General features: G+C 38.2%; 1 protein-coding gene across 1 annotated transcript; it reads left to right on the forward strand.

Annotated features, from left to right (window-relative positions):
* Positions 1 to 12,755: 12,755 nt before the first annotated feature.
* On the forward strand, positions 12,756 to 24,426 carry LOC125392891 (cell surface glycoprotein CD200 receptor 2-like). Its single transcript, XM_048422871.3, has 6 exons — positions 12,756 to 13,004; positions 16,559 to 16,657; positions 18,568 to 18,885; positions 18,993 to 19,241; positions 23,127 to 23,247; positions 23,584 to 24,426. The coding sequence occupies exons 1-6, from the start codon at positions 12,941 to 12,943 to the stop codon at positions 23,588 to 23,590; spliced, it is 858 nt and encodes a 285-aa protein (XP_048278828.2). The 5' UTR covers positions 12,756 to 12,940; the 3' UTR covers positions 23,591 to 24,426.
* Positions 24,427 to 25,663: the final 1,237 nt, after the last annotated feature.

Consider the following 25,663-nt stretch of genomic DNA (forward strand, 5'->3'; position numbering starts at 1 on the left):
ACGGAGAAAGCACACATTGGAGACTTAACAACACACTTGAAAGCTCTAGAAAAAAAAGAAGCTGATTTACCCAGGAGGAGTAGAAGACTGGAAATAATCAAACTGAGGGCTGAAATCAACAAAATAGAAACACAGAAAACAATCCAAAGAATCAATGAAGCAAAAAGCTGGTTCTTGGAGAAAATTAACAAGATTGACAAACCCCTATCCAAACTAATCAAACGACAGAGAGAGAACTTGCAAATTAATAGGATCAGAAATGAAAAGGGGGACATAACCACAGACACAGAGGAAATTCAGAGAATCATTAGATCTTACTACGAAAGTTTATATGCCACAAAGTTGGAAAATGTAAAAGATATGGACATTTTTTTAGATAAGTACCATATACCAAAGTTGAACCAAGACCAGGTGAACAATCTAAATAGACCTGTTAGTCGTGAAGAATTAGAAGCTGTTATCAAAAATCTCCCTACCAAAAAAAGCCCAGGACCAGATGGTTTCAATGCAGAATTCTACCAGAACTTCCAAGAAGAGCTAATACCTATACTCCTTAATGTATTCCACAATATAGAAAAAGAAGAGTCACTGCCAAACTCCTTTTATGAAGCTACAGTCACCCTAATACCAAAACCACACAAAGACACAACCAAAAAAGAGAATTACAGGCCAATCTCACTCATGAACATCGATGCGAAAATTCTCAATAAAATACTGGCAAACCGAATCCAAGAACACATTAGAAAAATTATCCATTATGATCAAGTAGGCTTCATCCCAGAGATGCAGGGCTGGTTCAACATACACAAATCTATCCATGTAATCCATCATATAAATAAACTGAAAGAAAAAACCCGTATGATCATTTCATTGGATACTGAAAAAGCATTTGACAAAATTCAACACCCATTTATGATAAAGGTGTTGGAGAGACTGGGGATACAAGGATCATACCTAAATATAATAAAAGCAATATACAGCAAGCCGACAGCTAACATCAAACTGAATGGAGAGAAACTCAAAGCCTTTCCACTAAAATCAGGAACACGACAAGGCTGTCCACTCTCTCCATACCTCTTCAATATGGTGCTTGAAGTTCTAGCAATAGCAATAAGACAACATAAGGAGATCAAGGGGATTCGAATTGGAAAGGATGAAGTGAAACTTTCGTTATTTGCTGACGATATGATAGTGTACATAAGCGACCCCAAAAACTCTACCAAAGAACTCCTACAGCTGATAAACACCTTTAGTAACGTGGCAGGATACAAGATCAACTCCAAAAAATCAGTGGCACTCCTATACACAAAGGATAAAGAAGCGGAGAGGGAAATCAGAGAAACATCACCTTTCATGATAGCCACAAATAGCATAAAATATCTTGGGGTTACTCTAACCAAGGAAGTGAAAGACCTATTTGACAAGAACTTTAAGCCTTTGAAAAGAAAAATTGAGGAGGATACCAGAAATTGGAAAGACCTCCCCTGCTCTTGGATTGGGAGAATCAACATAGTAAAAATGGCAATTCTACCAAAAGCAATCTATAGATTCAATGCAATCCCCATCAAAATCCCATCAAACTTCTTCACAGACCTTGAGAGAACAATAATCAATTTTATATGGAAAAACAAAAAACCCAGGATAGCCAAAACAATCTTATACAATAAAGGAACTTCTGGAGGCATTACCATCCCTGACTTCAAACTCTATTACAGAGCTACAGTATTGAAAACAGCTTGGTATTGGCATAAGAACAGAGAAGTCGACCTATGGAATCGAATAGAAGACCCAGATACTAACCCTCAAACCTATGAACACCTAATTTTTGACAAGGGAGCTAAAGGTATACAATGGAAGAAGGAAAGCGTCTTTAACAAATGGTGCTGGCATAACTGGATGTCAACCTGTAGAAGAATGAAAATAGATCCATATCTATCACCATGCACAAAACTCAAGTCCAAATGGATTAAAGACATCAACATCAATCTGTCCACTTTGAACCTGATAGAAGAGAAAGTGGGAAGTAGTCTACAACATATAGGCACAGGAGACCACTTCCTAAGTAGGACCCCAGTAGCACAGACAATAAGAGAAACGATGAATAAATGGGACCTGCTGAAACTGAGAAGCTTCTGTAAAGCAAAGAACACTGTCAGTAAGACAAAAAGGCTGCCTTCTGACTGGGAGAAGATCTTCACCAACCCCTCATCAGACAAAGGTTTGATCTCCAGAATATACAAAGAACTCAAGAAACTAGACACTAAAACTCTAATTAACCCAATTAAAACATGGGGTACTGATCTGAACAGAGAATTCACAACAGATGAACTTCGAATGGCCAGAAGACACTCAAGGTCATGCTCAACCTCCTTAGCGATCAGGGAAATGCAAATCAAAACCACTTTGAGATACCATCTTACACCTGTCAGAATAGCTAAAGTCAAAAACACCAATGATAGCCTAAGCTGGAGAGGATGTGGAATGAGGGGAACACTCATCCATTGTTGGTGGGAATGCAAACTTGTGCAGCCACTGTGGAAGTCAGTGTGGCGGTTTCTCAGGAAACTGGGAGTCAACCTCCCTCAGGACCCAGCAATTCATCTCTTGGGAATATACCCTAGATATTCCCGAACATACTACAAAAGCATTTGTTCAACTATGTTCATAGCAGCACTATTTGTAATAGCCAGAACCTGGAAACAGCCTAGGTGCCCCTCAATAGAAGAATGGTTAAAAAAGGTGTGGAACATATACACATTAGAGTTTTACTCAGCAGTAAAAAACAATGACATCTTTAATTTTGCATGCAAATGGATGGACATAGAAAACGCTTTACTGAGTGAGGTAAGCCAGACCCAAAAAGAGGAACACGGTATGTATTCACTCATAAATGGATTCTAACCATAAGAGTTTACCAAGGCCAGCTGGACTGGGACTGAACGAGGACGTGATCTAACCAAATTCTCTGAATTTGGCCGGCCCGAAGTCTTTCTGAAAAGCCATTGACTATGACACTGGGACTTGTTTCCTCTGCATATACTGGATTTTGGGGATCCAGTCTGTTTGGATACTCACCTTCCTGGACCTGGAGGGAGGGGGGAGGAACTTGAACTTCCCACAGGGCAGGAAACCCTGACTGCCCTAAGGGACAAAGAGGGAGGAGGAGAGGGAGTGGGGGGAGTGGGAGGGGGTTGGGAAGAGGGGCGGAAATGGAAACTTTTATAATTTAATAAAATTACTTTTAAAAAAAGTTTAAAACGTCCTCTGATTTTCATGCACTCTCTTAACTGTAATCGCCTGTAAAAATCAAAATCAAAAGGCATATCACATACTTCCAACATATAATGACACAAAATATACATTACCATTCCAAAATACTGGGAAGAGAGTACAGTGAGGAAACACTAGAACAAAGTAAGCCTGAAAACCAGCTGGGCAACCTACAAGTTCTGCACCTTCATGTCTGATGTCAAAACACTCTTTGGATCTGCAACTCTGTTCAACTTTGTTGACTACAATACATTTCTTTCTCTCCCTGTTAGCAACTCTTTTTGTCAGGTATCTTACAACTCTGATTTCTTTAACATCTTGGGTTCTCCAAGGAAATCTAGGACAGCTGCAGAGCTTCACAAAATGGCCTCTCTACTAGGCCTCCATTCAGAGACACCTCAGATACGTGTCTGGCCCCAGCAACTTTCTTTAGGTGCGGAGGCAAATTCCATAACCTGTTTCTTCTACCCTTAACTCTAAAGCCAGAATCACATGGCTAATGCTGCAAAATTCCTCTGCTAACTGGGGCTGGATCACGGCCTCCTTATTTAATCACATCTTCACCAGCTTTCTATCCTTCACTGCCTAAGCTTGCATATCCTGACACTTGCCCTGTTGACCAGGGTAGCCTCAAACTCAGAGAACCCCAAGCCTTTGCCTTCCCAGTGCTGGGGTTAAAGGTATGCCCCAGCATATTCAGCTTTAAGCTTTTCTTTAGTTCCTTTTCACAAGTTGGAAATATAGCTGGGTGAGATTTTGCCCTGATATGACTATTCCCTTTATTCCATTTTTAAAACTGTTTATCTCCTTGAACACAGAATATAGTTCGATTCCACTTTCTGGTGTTGTTTTTCTCTTCAAAGCATGTTTGGTAGTCATTTTAACATCTAACAATATAGACTTCAAATCAAAATTATTCCAAAGAGATGCAGAAGGACAGTACACATACATCAAAGAAAAGTCCACCAAGAAGATATTTCATTTCTTAACATCTCTGCCCCAAGCACCAGGGTACACAAATTTGTAAACAAAACACTGCTACAGCTTAAATAACACATTGACTCCCATACACTGTTAATGGGCTTCAGTACCCCATTCTCACCAACTGACAGGTCACCACACAAAAACTAAACAGAAATACTGAAGCTAATAGACATTATATATCAAATAGACCTAACAGATATTTACAGAACATTTTTCCTAAACCCAAAATAATATATTTTCTTCTCAGCATCTCAAAGAACTTTGTCCAAAATTGACCACATACTCTGACACAAAGCAAATCTCAATAGATACAAGAAAATTGAAACAATTCTCTGCATTCTTTTAGATCACCACAGATAAAGCTGGATATCAGCAATGACAGAAACAACAGAAAGTGTACAAATTAATAGAACTGATCAATTCTCTACTGAATGAAAAATGGGTAAAGACAGAAATAAAGAAATAAAGTTAAGACTTTCTAAAATTTAATGAAAATGACTACACAGAATACCCAAACTTATGGCACACAATTAAAGTGAAGTGGTCTTAAGAGGAAAGTTCATAGCACTAAGTACCTACATTAAAAAAAAAAATCTAGAGAGATCACATACTAGCAACTTAACATCAAACTTGAAATCTCTACAACCAAAAGAAGCAAGATAGCCCAATAGGAATAGATGTTCAGATAATAATCAAACTAAGAATTGAAATCACTAAAATGGATCCAACGAAACCAACACAAAGAATCAATGAAAGAAAGAATTGGTTCTTTGAAAAAATCATTAAGATTGACAAACCTTTACCCAAATTAGCTAAAAGACAGAATATCCAAATTAGCAAAATCAGAAATGGAGAACATAACAGTCATGAAGAAAATCTGAGAATTATAAGGCTATACTTTAAAAACCTGTATTCTGCCCAATTAGAAACTTAAAAAAGTAATTTTCTTCATAAGTCCCAGTTTCCAAAGCTAAATCAGGATTGGGTAAACAATTTAAACAGACTTTAATTCCTAGTGAGATGGAAGCAGTCACTGAAAGTCTCCCAACAAAATAGCAAGCAAATTAACAAAAATATCCCAGGGTCATATGAATTTGGTGCAGAATTCTACCAGACTTCCAAAGAAATGTTATCACCAATATTCCTTAAATTATTCCACAAAATAGAAAGAGAAGAAAGTTTGCTCAATTCATTTTATGAGGCCATAGTTACCATGATGCCCACACCACATAAAAACCCAACAAACAAAGTAAATTACAGATCAATTTCCCTTATGAACATAGAAGCAAAAATATTCAATAAAATACTGAAAAACCAAATCAAAGAACACATCAAAAAATTATCCAACATGACTAAGTAGACTCATTTCAGGGATTCATTAAAAATGAAAATCAATAAATATAATCTACCGTATAAACAAGTTGAAATAAAAACTGTATCTCTTTGGGTGCCCTTTGACAAACTCCAACACTCCTTCTTAAAAAAAGGTTGTGAATAGTTTGTTGGTAAATGCCTTTAATCCCAGCACCTGGTGGGGGCAGATCTCTGTGAATTTGAGGCCAGTACAGTCTATAAAAAAAGTTCCAGGACTGCCAGAACTGTTACACAGAGAATCCCTGTCTTGAAAAAAAAAAAAAGAAAGAGAAAGAAATGACAGCCTATAAAATGGGAAAATACCTTCATAAACCCTGCTTCTAACAGAAGGCTGATTTCCAAAATATGTAAAGAATTAACATAACCAGATATCAACAAAGCTAATAATCCAATGGAAAAAATGGAGTAGTGTTGTGGGATCCCCCTCTGTATGCTGTGAAGACCATTGGTTAATAAAGAAACTGCCTTAGGCCTGTGCAGGGCAGAATAGAGGTAGGTGGGGATAACTAAACTGAATGCTGGGAAAAAGAAGGCAGAGTCCATGAGAAGCAATGTAGCCCCATCAGAGACAGATGCCAGAATCTTGCCGGTAGGCCACAGCCACATGGTGATACAGAGGTTAAAAGAAATGGGTTAAATTAAGATGTAAGAGTTAACCAATGAGAAGCTAGAACTAATTGGTCAAGTAATGATTTAATTAATACGGTTTCTGTGTAGTTATTTCAGGGCTGAGCAGCCTGTAACAAAGAAATGACCTCCTACAATAAATTGGTGCCAACGTGGCCAACTAAAATCCACTTAAAACCCGAGAGAGTTTAGGTAGGAATTCTTGGCACCAAAAGAAAAAAGAAAAAAAAAGAAAGGAAAAAAAGAAAAAGGAAAAAGAAAAGAAAAGTAAAGAAGAAAAAAACAGAGTTAAGCATGGCTTAATGCTATGGCTCCTTTAAGAGAGGTTTTCCTGATTCAGTGGTAGCAGAAAAAAAGCTGTGTAGTTTTGAAATGGTGGCTTTCTTGGTCATGCTGCCAGCATGAACTCTGGCTCTTTCAGGAGGTCAAGCATTTAAATGGGGGTTGTGAACAGCATGCTGCAAGTTACTTGGTGGAAGTATGGGCCAACTGGTTATCAGAGTTGAGGAGCTGAGGAGAGCTCCCACCCGGCAGTCTCAGAGAAAGTGAATGGACCTTCGCCATGTTGTACTGGATGTAATAGGCAGGCAGGGCCATATTTGCTCTCGTAATGTTTCTTAGGTTTTTAAAAAGTGCTTATCATTTTAAGAAACAGTCCCGTTCATAAAAGGATTACAGATACACAATAAAGACAAATTCAGATGAAAAAGACCTCTAAATGAGTCACAGTGTTGGTTAAATGTATATAGGCTTGGGGAGGGGGGAAAAAAGAGTATAGATAGTTATGAAAAAAGCAAAGTTTTTAAGTTTTAATAAAATAAAACAAAGTCTTTAAAGAGACAGATTAAACTTGTAGAAAAGTAATAGAATAAAAATAAGTAGCCATTTTAGGGTTTGCAAGAGACTTGATTCTGGAGGGGTTCCCAGGCCCAAGGAGAGGTCCCCAGATTGTTCCCTGGGCAGCAGAGAAGAGGGTGCCTGAACTGACCTTGGCCCATAAACATACTGATGAATATTTTGCATATCACCATAGAACCTTCATCTGGCGATGGATGGAGATAGGGACAGAGACCCACATTGGAACACTGGACTTAACTCCCTAGGTCCAAATGAGAAGCAAAAGGAGGGAGAACGTGAGCAAGAAAGGCAGGACCAGAGGGAACCTTCATCTGATGATAGATGGAGATAGAGACGGAGACCCACATTGGAGCACTGGACTGAGCCCCCAAGGTCCAAATGAGGAGCAGAAGGAGGGAGACCATGAAAAAGGAAATCAGAACCGCGAGGGGTGCATTCATCCTCTGATTCAAGGGGACTGATCGAATGAGAGCTCACCAAGGCCAGCTGGACTGGGACTGAACGAGCATGTGATCAAACCGGAGTCTCTGAATGTGGCTGACATGGGGGCCGACTGAGAAGCCATTGACAATGGCACTGGCTCTTGTTTTGTCTGCATGTACTGGCTTTTTGGGATCCTAGTCTGGTTGGATGCTCACCTTCCTAGACCTGGAGGGAGACGTGAGGAACTTGAACTTCCCACAGGGCAGGAAACCCTGACTGCTCTTAGGACTGGAGAGGGAGGAGGAGAGGGAGTGGGGGGGGGAGAGGGAGTGGGGGGAATGGGAGGGTATGGGGAGGAGGGGAGGAAGTGGAAATTTTTATAAACAAATAAATTAATTAATTAAAAAAAGAGGCTACAGATAATGGGCCAGGCAGTGTTTAAATGAAAAAAAAAAAGAAAGAAAATAAGCCATGTGAATATACACAGAGAGTTTGGATTATGTATATTTTTGTGTTTTCTTTGAATTTTTGACTGTGAAAAAGCTAAATACAGAGAGACATTTCATTGTACAGGCTACTAAGCTAAACTAACATATATGTTTTTAAGTTTTTTTTTAATCGATTGATATTAGCCATAAAGTAAAGGATAATTATGCTAAAATCCACAGACCCAAAGAAGTTAAGGAACAAGAAAGGCTCAAGGCAGGGACATATGAATCTCACTGAGAAGTGGAAATAGAATAGACTTCAAGGTTGATATGGAAAAGGTAAGAATGGGGATAGGCATGGGAACAGGAGGAATCAGGTGGGGGAGGATGGAGGGAGAGAGTACTGGAAAAGTTGATTGGAATCACCTCTGGGGTGAGCTAGAAAACTAGTACAATGAAAACTCCCATTTACCTATGAGGATTATTCTAGCTAAGACGACTCATAGCAATGGGAGATATGGAGCCTGAATTGGCCATCTCCTGTAACCAGACAAGACTTCCATAGGAAGGATTGGTATCCCAACCCAGGCATATAACCTTTGACCTACAATCTGCCTTGCCTACAAGGGTATGCTGGGACAAAGAAGCACATAAATTATGAGTGTGGCCAACCAATGACTGGTCCATCTTGAGACCCATACTATTAATGGGAGCCCAGTTTGTAATGCCAAAACCCAGAGGCTGGATAGCCAGAGACCTAGAAAAGAACCAAGCGTAACTGGCAAAAGAGAAAAAAAAAACTCAATGAAATGATTCCTGATGGTATTCTGCTATACTCATAGACCATTGCCTAGTCCAATTGTCAGAGAGGTTTCACCCAGTGACTGATGGAAACAAATGCAGATCTAGAGCCAAACATTAGATAGACCTCAGGGAATCCTCTGGAAGATAAAGAGGAAGGATTGTGAGATCAAGAGGGACCACAGACAGTACAAGAAAACCCAAATAATCAACTAACCTGATTTCATAAGGGCTCACAAAGACTGAATTGCCAACCAGAGAACTTGCATGGGACTGACTGACCTAGACCCTCTTTATATAAGTTACAGTTGTGTAGCTTGGTCTTCTGGTGAAACTCCTAACAGAGAGAGCAGGAGCTGTCTCTGACTCTGTCACCTGATTTTCAGACCCTTTCCTCCTACTTGGTTGCCTCATTCAGCATTAATAGGAGAGGAGGCACCTAGTCTTACTGCAACTTGATATGCCATGACTGACTTGTATACGTGGGAGGCCTGCACTTTTCTGAAATGAAAGGAAAAGAAGTGAAAGTGGGGAGAAGAAAAAAGGATGAGGAGAGGGACTGGGAGGGAAAGAGAAAGGGGAAACCCTGTTTTGGCTGGGAAAAATTAATTCATAAAAAATCAGACTTGGAAAGATGAGGGATACAATGGTCTTACCTTAACACAATAAAGGCAATTTACAGCAAGACTGTAGCCAACATCAACTTAAACAGAGAAAAAAAATCAAAGCAATTCCACTAAAATCAATAGTAAGACAAGGTTTTTCACTCTCTCAGTACATATTCAATATAGTACTTGGATTCTTAGCTAAAGCAATAAGACAACTGAAGGAGATCAAGGGGATACAAATTGAAAAGGAAGTCAAACTTATGCTATTTGCAGATGATATGACAGCATACATAAGTGATATCACAAATTCTCCCATGGAGCTTCTACAGCTAATAAACACCTTCAGTGATGTAGCTGGATACAAGATTAACTCAAAAAATTCGGTAACTCTGTTAGTCTTTGGCTTTAGTGGGAGCCTACCACCCAATTCCCAAATAAATCATCAGGAGGCCTATTCTTGGCTATGGATGCCTACTCTTAGCTTAGCTTACTTCTAGCCAGCTTTTCTTAACTAATTATCTCATCTACCTTTTGTCTCTGGACTTTTTCCTTTTCTTACTTCTGTATATTTTACTTTCTCAATTAATTAGTGACTGATTGTGTGACTAACTGATTGAACCCTAGCATCCTCATCTCCTTACTCTGGCTCCCTAATCCCCCTTCTCAGATTTCTCCTCCTATTTATTCTCTCTGCCTGCCAGTCCCACCCATTTCTCTCTTCTGCCCATCTTCTAGCCATTCATCTTTTTATTAGGCCAATCAGGTGTTTTAGACATGCAAAGTAACACAGCTTCACAGAGTTAAATAAATGCAAGATAAATGAATTCTACACATCTTTGTATCATTAAAACAAATGTTCTACAGCATAAACAATTGTAACACACCTAAAGATATCCTACATTTTCCTCTTTTGTCTTAATAAAAATGAAAGGTTTTAAATTCATCATAAAAAAACTATATACACAAAAACCAGTTAAGAAATAAGAATTATAATCTAGACATTGGTGGCACACGCCTTTAATCCCAGCACCCAGGAGGCAGAGGCAGGCAGATCTCTGTGAGTTCAAGGCCAGCCTGGTTTACAAGAGTTAGTTCCAGGATAGGCTCCAAGCTACAGAGAAATCCTGTCTTGAAAAAGAAAAAGAAAAAGAAAAAAGAAAGAAAAAAATAAGAATTACATTCACAATAGTGAGTCTACTTGTATTTAGCAAATCTGAAGAAAACACTCCACCACCCCATCTTAGTGACTTCAAAGTTTAATACCTAATTTACTTTATATCACCATTAACAAAAACTTGAGCTATAACTATCTAGTCTTCAACTCCATCTAAGACCCCAGAAGGCTATAATAAATGTTATCTGAGTAAATAGGAAGTGCATTGCAAACAACTTCCAGAACTCTAGAAATGACAGAGACATCTGACTGCCTGGAAGTCACCCAAAGAGCGTCTGAAATGTTAGGGCATCCACCTTCATCCTACAGGCCTACAATAATTGACAGACTTTTCAGTGAAGTAGGAAATTTGAAGGACTGTCCTACCCTGTATTGGCAATTTCATCAGTCACTTTCCTCTGAGTCCTGCAGATCCCTGGCAGACTCTTCTGTGAAGCAGGAGTCTTCAAAGGACTGTCCTACCTTGTTTTGGCAAAATTCAACAGTCACTTTCCTGTGGGTCCTGTCTGTCCAGTTTACACAGCATATTGTTAAGCAATCAACACAAAAGCAGTTTCTTGCCCAAATGACTAGCTTTTGCCACAATGAAAGCAAACTCCATAAGGAATTTCTTTGATGCCCATCATCTTCTTATGAAGAACATTGGTACTACCAAAAGCAGATGTATCTCATTTTCATGGTCTCCTTGATCAAAACTGATCCATATTAATCTGAAAAGAATCAATAGCCTCTCATTTCCTGTGAGCAAAACCTTTTCTCCAAAGCATTTGATTTCCATTTGATGAATATATTTTTCTGACTTCCATTGTAAAGTTAAAACATTCATAAAGTATGTAGGCTGCTTTAATTCAGCAGTCCCTCTTTCAATTCCAGGTCTCTTTGAAGCTGTCATTTGCTTTTAAGCAATCAAAAATCAAAATCAACACAATACACACACACAGGTTCCAAATTCCCCGTGTATTTTCCATTGTTATGTATCTTACTCTCTTTTATATTACTTTACTTCTCTATTTAAAGATTTGTTATTTTGAAAAATTTATCCCTTTCTATGACTGTCCATATGCTTTTTATTTCTTTCTTAAGCCCGCACACATTGCAAAACACACTGAAACTTATTTAGAGGATTTTCTGCCTGGACCTATTTTACTATGTATCTTTTAGCCTTTCGTTGACCACATGAGCAAATTTTAAAATGCTAAGTTACAGCTGGGCCTTCTGAGCATCTCTGGTGGCTGCTCTGCCTGCTTCCTGGGTCATGAAAGCTAAGCCTAACCCAGAGGACACTACATCCTATCACAAGGACACTTGTGCAACCTTATTTATTTATGATATATTCCTAATAGCCAGAAATTGGAAACAACCAAGGTAATTTCCACCACTGAAGAACAGATTTTAAAATGTGATACATTTACACAATGGAGTATTACTCAGCATATGTATGTATGTATGTATGTATGTATCTATCTATCTATCATCTATATATAAAGTTTCATTTTAAGTAATTATAGATAAAATTACTTTCTTTAAAAATCAGGTACTGGGACACAATTTTAAGATGAAAAAAAGGGGAAAGGCAAGTTAACCCCTAAAAGAAAGTATTACATAAAGTCACACTGCCCAATGATCTATTGCCTTTATTTGTAGATCTATATCCAAGAAAATGGGTACCATAGAGACCAAAATGTATCTGCAAATCAAGAATTCCTCTAAAAGCTTTAAATATTAGTCACCAAATAAACAACTTAAGTTCACAGAGAAAGTGATGAATACGTGATGATATACACTTTGATAAGTCCAAATCAGCATGCAAGGATAAGCTCTTCAAAGCACTCATTTCATGTGGAGCTCGGTAACTGACACCAAAGAACAATGATGAGAGATGTTAGCGCTGTGTTTGCTTCTTCAGAAGGAAAACTAAGGAAGAGCATGTCAGAAGATTGAATTAGCAAAATGTCAGCACCTCGGTTTGGAAATTTTGCAAATGTTTGTCCAACTTCACATAGATGCACAATTTCATCAATTGTACACACAATATTTGCTCATTTTCCAGTGTATGATTAATTCTTTTAAAAATATTGCTTTAAAATTGGAATTGCCTTAAAGTGTATCTTAATGTTTTAAGATTGTGAAAGAATGAATGAGTTAAGCTTTGCCTTTTTTCTTTATCACTCAGCAAACACCACTGATGTTTTTTGGTTTTTTTTTTTTTTTCTGTGCTGGCTTAATCATCCAATAGCACACAGAATGGAGATGAAGATAAAGATAGGCAAAATGCGGAAGAAAAGTCACCCTTCCATCTGCTGAACTGAGCACAAACGTTGACCTTGAGGGACAGATTCACTGAGTCCATCCAGAGCTCATGGTGATTTGTGTTTCACTAGAAACCACTCCAGATGAATGCTGTGGGGAGGACGTCGGTCTTGGGCTTACTGATCTCCGTCATTATTTTGGCGCCTGGTAAGTGTGACATTCTGAGGTTTTTAGGAACTGAAACCATTGTTCTGACTAACTTTTGACTATGATAATCCTCCTGCCTCAACCTTCTAACTCTTGGAATTACAGACACGTACCTTTGTTACAGGCTAACAGAATAACTTTAACACTCTATGGGTTACTTTTAAGCTGATTATTTTTAATAATCAGGTTTTCTACAAATATTCTACCAAAGACATTATTCTGTTAGTTGTTATCATGACTTTCAAGATGAGTGACTGCCTGAAAAGAAAAGTTTTAGTTGATTTCTTCATTGTCCCATCTTTAAGGCTGTATTCCCCCCCACCAAAAAGAAGGAAGGAAGAAAGAAAGGAAGGAAAAAGAAAGGATGAAAGAAAGAAAATGGAAAAATTCTCTGAGAAGGGGAGCAATGGGATCCAGAATAAAGTTGAGGCACTAAACTCAGATAGGAAGGGACAGTCCTCTATTATAAGTGAAAAAAAGACAAGGTGGCCTGGAAACAGGTCAGTTTATAGACTGGTGTCATAGATTGCTGAGTCTTAAGCATTGGAAGTAAAGTTACTGGAATTTATTAATGGAAAGGGGGGACAAGATAAGAACTAGAGTCTGAAATAACTATTACAAAGATGGGACAGGCCAGCTTGCTAGCTAAGATGATAGAACTCTAGTCCTAGATCTGTTTCACCAGGACCACAATTCCTAAGAAAGCTGATCAACATGAAACCAAATTGATTTTCTCCTCAAGTACAAAAATACAAGTTTATCTCCTACTGCTTCAAAATGTATAAAATATAAGTCTGACATAAAATACACTATTAATAATCCATTTTCAATAATTAAGTGAGCATGAGAGGCCTTTATATGAAATTAATTTAACAATCTTCAAACTTATAAAACTATATATGTAGTGTGTGTGTGCGTGCGTGCGTGTGCTCATGTGCACCCATTCCACAGCGTTTGTCTCAGAGTCACGGGACAACCTCAGAAGTTCCTTTCCTTCTCTATGTGGGTTCCAGAGTTCAAACTCAGGTCCTCAGTCTTGGCCACCAGTGCCTTTTCCTGCTGAGCCTCTAACCTTAAATGTAGAGATATGTTTTGTGATTCTGCAGACAATCAACTTTGATAAATATACCTAGGACATTTGCAAATATACATTATTACATTGGACTGTTTTATAAATGTCTCTTTGGTCACTCTAATTGATAATGTTATCAATATATTATGTGTCTATCCTACTTTTTAAAGTTCGAATGGTTCTACTCATCTCTGAGGAAAATGTGTCAAAACCTCCATCTATGACTGTGAAACCATCTACATGTGGTTACATTTTGCTTAATCTAGTTTGAAATTCTGTTACTAGGTATGTACTTCATCAGGACAATTAGCATTAACATTGGACAGTTTTAAAAGTTTCTAGTAACTTGCTTTGCTTTTGAAGTATCTTTCTGTTGCTAACATAGACTCTAATTCCTTTCTTCTCCTTCTCTCCTCCCCTCTTCTCCCCCATGTTTCTCTTTGTTTAGGTAGATTGTGTGATTCAAAGATTTTGTCTGTTTCATCTAGTTTATCAAATATCTTGTCATACAATTCTTTATAGTAGTCTCCATTTTTCTTTCAATGTCCGTTGGAATTCAAGTAATATCACCTCTATTATTTAATGTTATTAACACATTTCTTCTGATTTTCTCCCTTAATTTGGCTAATTGATCAATTTTCTTAACGTCTGCCTGGTTTATTCTCAGTTTTACTGATCCATTAAAAGAATCAGCTTTAGTTTTGTAGAATTTCTCTATTCTCCTGTGTTCCCTTGACTCTAACTTTTCTTCTGCTTATTTTGGATATTTTTGCTCTTCTTTTTCTAGTTTCTTGAAATTATAGTCAAGGAGCAGTCATGGTGTGATTCCACTCTTTACAATGTGTTAATATGGAGAGATGGATCAGTGGTTCACAGCACTGGCTGCTCTTTCAAATGACTTGGCTTTGATTCCCACAATGCACATGATGGCTCATATCTAACTGTGACTCCAGTTCCAGGGGATCAGATGTACTCTTTTGATGGCACCAGGCATGTACGTGGTGCTCATAGATACATATAAACAATATACCCATATACATAAAACAAATAAAAAATTGTGATATGTATATTGTGACTCAGTATATAATCTATGCTACTTTGATGAAAGCACCATATGAGCTTGGAAAATATATATTCTACAATAGAAAGTCATCTATAGAGATATAAATTACACTTAGCAGGTGATGGAGTTGTTATGTTCAGTTATGCCTTGCCTGATTTTGTATCTACTGTTGGTTTCTCCATTTCTGATAGAGGGATGTTGAAATATCTAAACTATGAAAGTGAATTTACCTATTTCTTCCAGCAGCTGTAACAGGTTTTGCTTCTTTGTCTAGACTTTCTGTTGTTATGTACCTACAAGCTAAAGATCGGGATTTGTTTTTGGCAGAGAATTGGTGGTGCATCTTTCTACAATGCCCACCTTTATCCTTCATGACTTTTCTTAATCTCAAAATTTCTCTATCTAAAATTAATACAATTATCAATCTATTGCTTACAGTTAGGATATAATTTGAAATTCATCTTCCACCATACTCTAACATCTGAGAATGAAAGAGGTGTGGTTTCTCAAAAGATAGAATTTTGAGCAAGAGTAGAAGGGGTGTAGAATTCTGTGTAGCATCATTTCCACTAAAGCAGCAAAGACCATGATCTCGCTGTTATCATAGACTAAAGAACAAGTAGGCTGTAATTGCAAAGATAAAGAAAAAAAAAGAACTAAGTTAATGCCATAATGCATGATTGTGATTATTCTGATAGTTAAGAATTCTACAGAACGCAGGAGAAGTAGTTGCCAATAGGAATCTGGAAGTATGGAACTAGGAAGTCAAAGTAGATATGAATTCTCATTTGAATTCTTCCTTTGATGTCTGTTTTACTTTTTCTTTTTGTCCCCCTGTTACAAAGTAGAAAAAAATAAATGAGGAAGGGAAGTAATGGATGAATCATTTTTAATTTTGATTTTATTACAAAAAATTTTATTATTTTGATTTTATTATTTTGATTTATTATTTTTTTAAATTATATTGATTTATTATTTGATTTTATTTATTACAAAAGCTCTACATTGTCTAGGTAAGAGATGCACCATATGGTCAAACAAAATTAATTAGAGTGAGGTATATGGAGGAGGTTTATAAGATCCTCTCGAATGAAGATGACCACACTGACTGAGACCATACCAGGGATCATGATTAGGACATCAGGAAAAAGAAGGGTTTCCTTGTAATATACTGTTCATTAAATGAGAGGTTTTATGAAAAAGAAACTACTAATTAAAACTTCATAAATGTGAATTTCAAGATATTTATGTTCTTTCATTGCTAGCTGTCATAACATCTTACGTTTTACGGTGATTTTGATGAGTAATTTTTGTGAAGGTTAATGGTTATCTATTGTAATGAATAAGGCTTTCTTGAGAAAGAAGGTTTCACTCTATATGAACATATAAAATAGATTTTCTCTAAATATTTTTTTCTAGATTCAAGTTATTCAAATAAGGGACACCAGCAGGAACCACCAGATTATCAGCTGCCGGGGCCTTGGATGGATCAGCAGCTGGATTCCCTTTCTGTACAGTGTAAATTTCTTCCTTATGTAGTGGCCACCACTGAGGTGATGGAGAGTGGGTCTTGGTTAGGAAGTAGCTGATACCCCGGCTGTAGTATTCCAGCCTTCCTCTTAGTAGACGTGTCTAGTGGTCCAAGTGTGGTGCTGTCACAGGTCCTGAGTAATTGGACTGCTAGTTGTTTCCCTAACAAGGTATATCCTTGTGTGCCTCTAAATCTTTGTAAACTTGCAGCGATGGAAAGAACATTGGTGTCTTAGTCACTGTTCTATTGCTGTGAAGAGACGCCATAGCCAAGGCAACTCCTACTAAAGGAAGCATTTAATTGAGGTCTTGCTTATGGTTCAGAAGTTTAATCCAATATCATCAGGGTGGAACTATGGTGTCACTCATGGGGCTGGAGTAGGTGACAGGTACATCCTAATGTGGTGGAGGATGTGGGGGGATGGAGGGAGAGACTGGGCCCAGCATGGGTTTTTGAAACCTCAAAGCCCACTTCTGATGAAATATTTCCTCCCACAAGATCATACCCACTCAAACAAAGACATACCTCCTTATCCTTCTAATCTTTCAAACAGTACTACTTCCTCATGATTCAGCATTCAGATATATGAGTTTATGCAGGCCATTCCCATCAAATTTGGGTTTAACGTCCCACTTTTCATTTAACATGGTGATATGACTTTTATTTGGCGATAAGATGTGAGGCTTACTTTTGTGCCCAGAGGAGACAAGTGACACAGCAAGAAAAGGGAGAAATTTTACCAAAGACAGAGCTCATTCATGCAAAAAGTCCCTCCATCACATAACTATTTGTGATTACATTAAAGTGAGGTCATCCTGATCCCCATAGTTGTTGCAAGTGAGCTGGAACAGACGCTTTGATGGAATGAACACCCTTCAGTAAACTTATCAGTCATGGTGCCTTTTGCCAATGTATGAATTGCATGAGGTTCTAAGTAGGAGAAGCTTACAGGTTCTGAGGCTTAATTTAAACTTTTTATAAATGGGCACAACGGTCAACTTGTGTATTATTTTGACTACAGAAACAAAATCTATGAGCAAAACTCAGAGCTGAACTGTTTGTGAATTTTTACTTATCTAATAAGATGGAAGGCAAACATATCTAAGTATTATATCTAATAATTTTATACACTGTCAGTAAAATTACCTTTTCACTGGAAACAAATATTTATAAGAATTTTCTAGTTCTACTGATTATTATTTTATTTTTCATGAGATGGTCAGGCTAGAGAACTTGTATAAAATGTTTTAAAATCAATTGATTTAGCTTATTTCTAATCTATAAATAAAAATAAACATAAAATTCTAACTAGTTAAATAAAAAAGCCATGAATTACTTTTAATGACAGTGTCTTCATATTTTCCACATTAATGCTTATCTCAATCCTTAGGAGGAGACTTGATGATTATTTATTTACTGACCAAAACTTAGGAGACAATCACAAAATTTTTTCCTGAGAATCATGAATTGTATGATGACATCAATATTGTCCACCACCAAAAAAATAGATTTAGCATACTCTTTTTGTAATTTAATGTAATTTTATTGTGTTTTTATGACTGGCTTACTTGATCATAGCTGAAAGACTGAGAAGCAATTGTCTGTCTCTAGATATCAAAACTATTGTGTTAACTTCAAATACTTACAATACACCCTGATCCACCAGAAATGTGTATCAGATGGCACAGTTGGCTAGTATTCGATTTTTTAAAAAAATAATGCATATTTTGTGAATTATAATTAATTAATTACATAGTTTTTAGGATATTAGTGCCAGAACAAAAGACATTCAAAAAATACAGCTTTATGTAATCTACTATAGGTAAATAGAACATACCAAATCCTTTAGTAAGCTCTCTTTCTCTCCTTTCTGTTTATCTCTTTGTGTGTGTGTTAGCTAACACCACACTGTATGTAGAGATGGGCACAAAGGCTCTGCTGTCCTGCCCTGCTGTTCCACTGGCAAAAGCAGTATTAATAACGTGGCTCCTAACCCCCAGAGGCCAGCCTTCCTGCAGAATATCCTATACCTTGGAGACAAAGGAGACCAGTAAAATAGGCTGCACCGACAGGAGAATCACCTGGGCCTCCACACCTGAGCAGAGTCCTGACGTTCAGATCAGTGCCGTGGCCCTCAGTCATGATGGGTATTACTCATGTCAAATAACAACACCTGATGGGGATTTCCAAGAAGGATATGACCTTCAAGTGCTAGGTAAGCAACAAGGTTACATACTGTGGTATTTCACCAGATTTAGATAGAAACGAATGCTTTTGTAGTTTGTGATAAGATAGAATTTTTTTTCCCTTCTATCCCCACAGTCCCCCCAGAAGTAACCTTGTTTCCAGGGGAAAACAGAACAGCAGTTTGTGAGGCAATTGCAGGCAAGCCAGCTGCACAGATCTTTTGGACTCCAGATGGGAATCACGTCACTAAGAAGGAATCACACAGCAATGGCACCGTGACTGTCAGGAGCACATACCACTGGGAGCAGAACAATATGTCTGCTGTGTTCTGCTTTGTCTCCCATCCGACTGGCACCAAGCTTCTGTCTACAGAACAGAATCGAGGTGAATATCTCTTTTTTGTTTCTTTTTTAAAAAATTGTATTGAGCTTACTCTTCCATGAAAATAAGTATTTGAAGTTTTGTTTGAAACAAAAAGCCACTTAAAGGAGGAAAGAGGAAAGTCAAGACGACTCAGCACACTCTTGAGGCAGAACCTATGGACTAATGCTGCCTGCTACCTACTCAGACCCATACTCTATCTGTCTGTCTATCTGTCTATCTATCTATTGGTGCAGGAGAATTGTCTGTATTCTGTCAACCATGTTTTGAGTAAACGCTGATTGGCCAGGCAGGACGTATAGGCGGGTCAACCAGACAGGAAGTAGAGTTGGGGTGATGAGAACAGTATTCTGGGAAGCAGGAAGCTCCCTCCGCAGTTCTGCCCAGATCACTGAAGCAGCAACATGTGACCTGCCCTGCTGTGAAAGGTACTGAGCTATATGGCTAGCATAGATAAGAACAATGTGTTAATATAAGCTACAAGAGCTAATAAGAAGACTGGGCTAATGGGTCAATCAGTTTATAACCTAATGTAGACTCTGTGTGATTTTCTTTGGGGTTTGCTGGCTGTGGGGAATTGGGGGCAGAAACCCCAACAAGCCGGCCCTCATGTTACAATCTATCTATCTATCTATCTATCTATCTATCTATCCATCTATCTATCTATCATCTTTTTATCTATCTATTTGTTTATCTTCCTATCTATCTCACCTGCCCAGGTGCCACCCATAGTATACTCTGGTCTTTGGGGTGGCTTTAAGCTGTGCAAGTAGACAGTTAAAGCTAACTAGGACAACAGACCCACTTCAGACACCAGTAAGTTTTCAGTTATCTATCACTAGCTATACACTCGGGATGTTTCCATCATCTATGTATCAGGGTCAATGATTTGACAGAATGATTCACAGAACTGAGAATACACTTTGATTATTATTACTGGTTTATTATAAAGACTGCAACATTAGGACAGACAAATTGAAGAGAGTCTCTGGACCCTCTATGGAAGAAGAAGCATAGAGTTTCATGCTATCTTAGGGATTTCTATTCTTCGAGTTTCCCATACAAGCACTTTTTAAACACCAGTGTTTATAATTTCTATTACATTTTCATTACATGGTCAATGTAACAATGTCTGGTTATTGATCATTGGTGAATAACTCAGCCTCTAGCTATAAAAGGTTCAGTGGTGGTGATGGTGGTAGTTTCTGGCTTCAAGTCCCAACTCTCTAATCACAATTTAGCCTTTCCTGTGATAGTCTCCACCACGAAGCTAAGAGCCTCTAGACACCCATTATTTTACTAGCATACCAAAGATACTTTTACTATGGTGACAATTCTTTTAGTTCCTATGTTCTAGGAGATGGAGAACAAAAACCATCTATGTATTTTATTTTTATTTTTAACTCTTTATTTGTTGGTTTATTTGATACCACAACATGAGAGGACAACTCCCAGGTACTCCGGGTAGCAGAAAAATGCCTTCAGAGCTACAGGATTGGGGAAAAAAATCTTCTCTATCTAAGAACTAGACTTTGCTGAGGATATACAAGGAAACACAGATGCTTTCTGATGCTAACTTTCTCTTTCATTTCATTTTGAAAAATCCCTTTATGAAAATCTGTCTGTCTCCTCATAGTTACATTTCTTTACATACATTCTTTATGTATGTATGTAGCTGTATGCATGTCATCTCTATACACAGTTTCATCTATTTCACAGTTACATTCTCCACATAGCCATATATTTCTTCCTTTGCACACACTGTCCTATATGCACATCTCTCTTCTATACAGGTACACCTTCTGTATCTTTCTACCCACTCAGCTACATCTCTCGTACTTCTCCCTCTACACACTCAGTTACATCTCCCTTTTAGCAGACACAGACATGTACACACACACACACACACACACACACACACACATACCTCACACCTCTCCTTTTACAGCAAAGCCTCTGGACAAATATGGATCTCATTTTCAGAGCCACACAGCACTTCTTGAGCAAATAATAAGAAACAGAACCAGACTGAACACACAGTTTCTCTCAGGCTATGGAGGTTGTGCTGACCAGCCAGTGAGTAACACTTGGCCATGAGCGTAGCTCTGTGTGGTCAGGGTTCCCAGGTAGAATGTGACATTGAAATTCAGGACTTAAACAATAGTTAGTTGATGAACCTTGAGGTTAGGAGTATGTGCAGAAAATCCGTTACTGCAGGGGGTAATGTCTACCAAAGTTGCTTTTCACGCTTGATCTTAATTTAAGAATAAACACCTGAGAAGTTGTCCTTGTACATTTGTCTCCAAGGGCAACCAGTTTGGATTGAATTTGTTCTGAAGTCTAAAATTAACTGTCTTTGTGACTGAGAGTACTAGTACTTTCCTATGTCAATTTGAGTAATAAAAAAATCCTAGTATTATTTCTATTCATCAGAGTTACATAGTTAAGCAGAAGTCATCTTCCTGACCATTCACAGCTATAAATGTGCCTAGTAGATGGAATATATTTGTGAGATAAACACTTAAGCACTTGGAAAAATTCCCATATTGGCACATGAGGAAAACTACAGACAGAAACGAACAGTCATTTACATCAGTGACCCCAATGGTCTTTTCCAAGTGAGGCTCACCATCAGAGAGTTTTCCGTCCCATAGGTCAACTTGTTAAATACTAATTATCATCCACTGTAAGTTATCAGTGGCCTCTGGCAAAGCCATTGCTACCAGTAGCTCTCAGAAATTTGAGATAGGTTCTTACTTCCTATTCTTGGCTGTCCTGTAACTCACTATGTAGCCCAGACTGGCCTGGAACTCACAGAGATCCACTGCCTCTGACTCCCAAATGCTGGGATTAATAGTGTGAGCACCCTTAGACAAAGATCTACGTTAACTAAGGTGTGCTGTGCTGGGTTCTCTGGCAGAAAGGGCAGGGGGTGCAGAGCCGAACCTGCCGGACTTTCCCTGAGGCCAAGCAGGATGGTGAATGTTGAACAACTCAGCCCTCCCCAACCCCTCATGGGGAGAAACATGCCCACTGAGTCAGGAATCTCTTGAAGCAGGATCTTATTTAATGGTATCAGGCAGGAACTTATATAGGGTTTTGATGGGGGTGGAGAAGCTTGGGATTGGTAAAGGGGGAGTAAAGAACAAGGGCCAATAATATTCTGCCACATTAGCAGTGGCTGGGCAGAAGCGGGCATAGGTCAGGATGTGCTAAGTCACTCATAAGCGAAGTCATGGCCAAAGACAGGTCTCCAAACTCAAGCTAGACTCAGGAAGTTGCACTGGGCCTCACACCTAGGCCTTATGAGGCCCAACAGTGCTGAGAAGGGGAAGAAATAGTCTTCTCTCAGAGATGGCCCTTTATCCAATCCCAAGTACTCAGTCCTGAAATCATGTACATGCAAATAACACCGAATGGACTCAGCAGACTGTATTTCATATTATGTATAAATATGCAACAATAACAATTTAGAAGAGGTTAGTAGTTTGAGAGGGAACATGGGAGGTGGGTACAAATGGAGGAATTTGGAAAAAGAAAGAGGAATGGGTGGAAAGGGTGCAATTATATTTTCATAAAAATAAAATAAAGTTTACATGAGGACTTTTTCCTTATGTAACTGGAAAGTATTAACAATACTTAGTGTGTATCTTTTCACTGTCAAATATTTGTTAGTGCCCATCAATCACAAAATCTGGAATTGATTTCTAAACTTGATCCTGAAACAATGATGTGTGAGTGGTATTTAAATTATAATTGATAATAAGGTTTTCTGATTTTGACGTTCCTTAAACATTAGGAATACTGTAAGTGATTTTAAAGCTGTTTGTCTTAATTCCTTGGTGAGAACCATTATTGGACTGACTTGCCCTTTACCCTTACCTGTAGTTACAGGTGTCACTAGCACGCCACGTTCCCTGCTGACCATTCTCTATGTGAAACTTTCCCTTCTGGGGATTATTCTGCACATCATAGGATTTGCTTTCTTCCAGAAGAGAAATTATTTCAGGTAGGAACAGAAAACCGAAATAAAAAGACTAATTAAAAAAAAAAACATTGTCATAAGTTTAAGTTCACAGTGGACTGAGAAGATATGTTATATGGCCCCATTGTATTTTTTTTCTTCTGTTCTTCTTCAGCATAGATACCCACAGCACTGGCAAAAGTGACTGCCTTGCAACAGTTCTGAGAAGGGACTTAGCCTAGCCCTCTCTCTCAGGAATCAGTGGTATAAATGAAGTTTCTGGAACTTTCACGAGTTTATCTACAAGTTTCTTGACATCTATGAGTTTCTATTTATTCCTATTTAATTGTATTTTTGTTGTTGACTTTTGCTTATTTCTAGAAAGTGAAAATCTAGGTTTCTGAAGCCCTTAAGTCTGATGGCACAATACAAGAAAGCAACCATTCACCATCACCTTGTTGATATCCAGCTTACATGATCCTGATGTCTTCACGTTTGTTAGAAGTCATGTGACAGATGACAGTCATGCAGTGTGACTATACAGGCAAAATCTTGGTGTTTGCAATCATACATGCTGTGAATGACTATCTACTCTCTACTTTCTCGGGCCAAAGAAGAAGATGGCTTAGCAAAAGGTCAACAACAGTGCTGGGTGTATTTCCTTCACCCACATCCTCCATGAATGGCTTCCACCAACTTCCTGTTCCTAGATTCATTTTATGTGATCATAAATGTTACACTTTCAGGTGCTGTGAGAAGCAACATCTTCAAGTCAGTCCACTAACTGGCCTTCTTTGCTTGCTTGCTACCAAGTAGCTAGACAGTTGCCTTTTGTAATAATCATTGAATAGCTAGCTAGGAACCATTTCTTTTTTTTAGCAGTATCTCTGCATTTTAAAAACTGGACCCAGAGAAGGTACTGCCAGTATCATGGAGATAACACTGAAAATCCCCTTACTATTTTGAACCCCATTGTCTCAATTCCCCTTGCTGTCTGCATTGTGACTTACACAGAGATTAGGATGGATCAATATGGGTTAGGATAAGATACTGGTGAACCCTAATAGCTGTACATCAAGAAGAAAAAGAGGAGGCTCGAGATTAGCAAATATCTGCACACAATAAAGGGTAGAAGAATGCTATCAAGATTATTGTCTACTTTAATAGAAGAAAATTACCATGCATTAAGCAGTGAATAAATTCATTATTGTCAAACACATCTAAGGGATGTGCTCTTTTTTTCTCCTCTTTCATTACAATGTCTTCATGTTTAAGTCAGGACAGAAAAGGGAAAGACATATAATTCTGTAACAGACTAGAAAACACAGGGCAGAGACTGAAAGTAGGTTGGCTTGTTGTCTCTCTTCCCTGTTCTACTTGTGAAGACAATTCTCTTCATGATTCTATCTTCATTCCTCCCCTCCGACATGTTTTTTTTTTTTTTTTACTAGACCTCAAAGTTCAAGACTCTGGTTACTCACTCCAAGTAGTTTTCTCTGGCCAATAAAAAGATACAGAAATGGCAGTTCTTTAATTTTGAGTTTGGGTCTCAAAAGGTCCTGAGTGTTTCTACTTTTCATTCTGTAGGAATATGGAAAATCTAACCTGCTGGATGGTGATAATGGAACACAGTTAGTCCATGTCAGTCAAACCTTTTATTTCTCTGTTGAGGCCAGCTCAAGGGTTCAGGAATTAGGGTTCTCTCAGACCCTTGAGCAAGCCCAATCAAGATCATCAGACATGAGGCCATGCTGATCCTGGACAAATGAACAGTCATTGCCATAAAGTTCCTGTGGTTGTTTATCAGGTAGCACATTTGTGGCATTAAGTAACTCATACATTGCTCAAACATAACTCCAATTTTATAAGTAGCTCATATATTACTCAATAACATAACTCCAGTTTTGTAAGGACAGACATAGATTTAACCCCACCGGCCCTAGACTATCCAATTGTTGTCTTATGTAATAGAGACTAAACCATGTTTTTCACAGCACTGCTATTTGGAGTTTTACTTTGCACATAGCTGAGATTAATTTTAATAGAAGTAAATACTTAGTTGGTCACTTGAGAAGTTTACTATCATTAAAAATTAGTTGTGTTCTACTCATGTGCATACTCTGGATCATTTGTGTTTTTCCCTTAAAGGTAATGGAGTAACAGTTTCAAGAGATAGGGACGGTGGGTCAGAGAGTAATCTCCAGAGCAATCTTAGAAAAAGTGTCACTTGTTTAGGGTTAAGGAAGGCTTGTAGTGGGAAAGTGCTTGAAATCTGCAGATGTGAGAAGTTGATCCAGTAGTTAGTCGATCTCCAGACATTTGAGGACATGTCTATGTTGCAGAATTGGGGAGAATAAAAACTGCCATGGGCTCCAAGGAAGGATTTGAGCAGGTAGCGGCAGGGGTGGGGGTGGGGAGGAATTGAAAGAGACTGGACTCATCACTTGTCAGAATAGCAAAT

This window comes from Myodes glareolus, chromosome 2 (assembly GCF_982192425.1).
Source record: "Myodes glareolus chromosome 2, mMyoGla1.1, whole genome shotgun sequence".
Taxonomy (NCBI): Eukaryota; Metazoa; Chordata; class Mammalia; order Rodentia; family Cricetidae; genus Myodes; species Myodes glareolus.

Excerpts from the sequence above, each read along its gene's own strand:
- LOC125392891 (XM_048422871.3), top strand. The coding sequence starts at position 12,941 with ATGAATGCTGTGGGGAGGACGTCGGTCTTGGGCTTACTGATCTCCGTC. Across the intron at positions 13,005-16,558 it reads CGTCATTATTTTGGCGCCTG|ATTCAAGTTATTCAAATAAG; the intron begins GTAAGTGTGACA and ends ATTTTTTTCTAG. Across the intron at positions 18,886-18,992 it reads ATATGACCTTCAAGTGCTAG|TCCCCCCAGAAGTAACCTTG; the intron begins GTAAGCAACAAG and ends CTATCCCCACAG.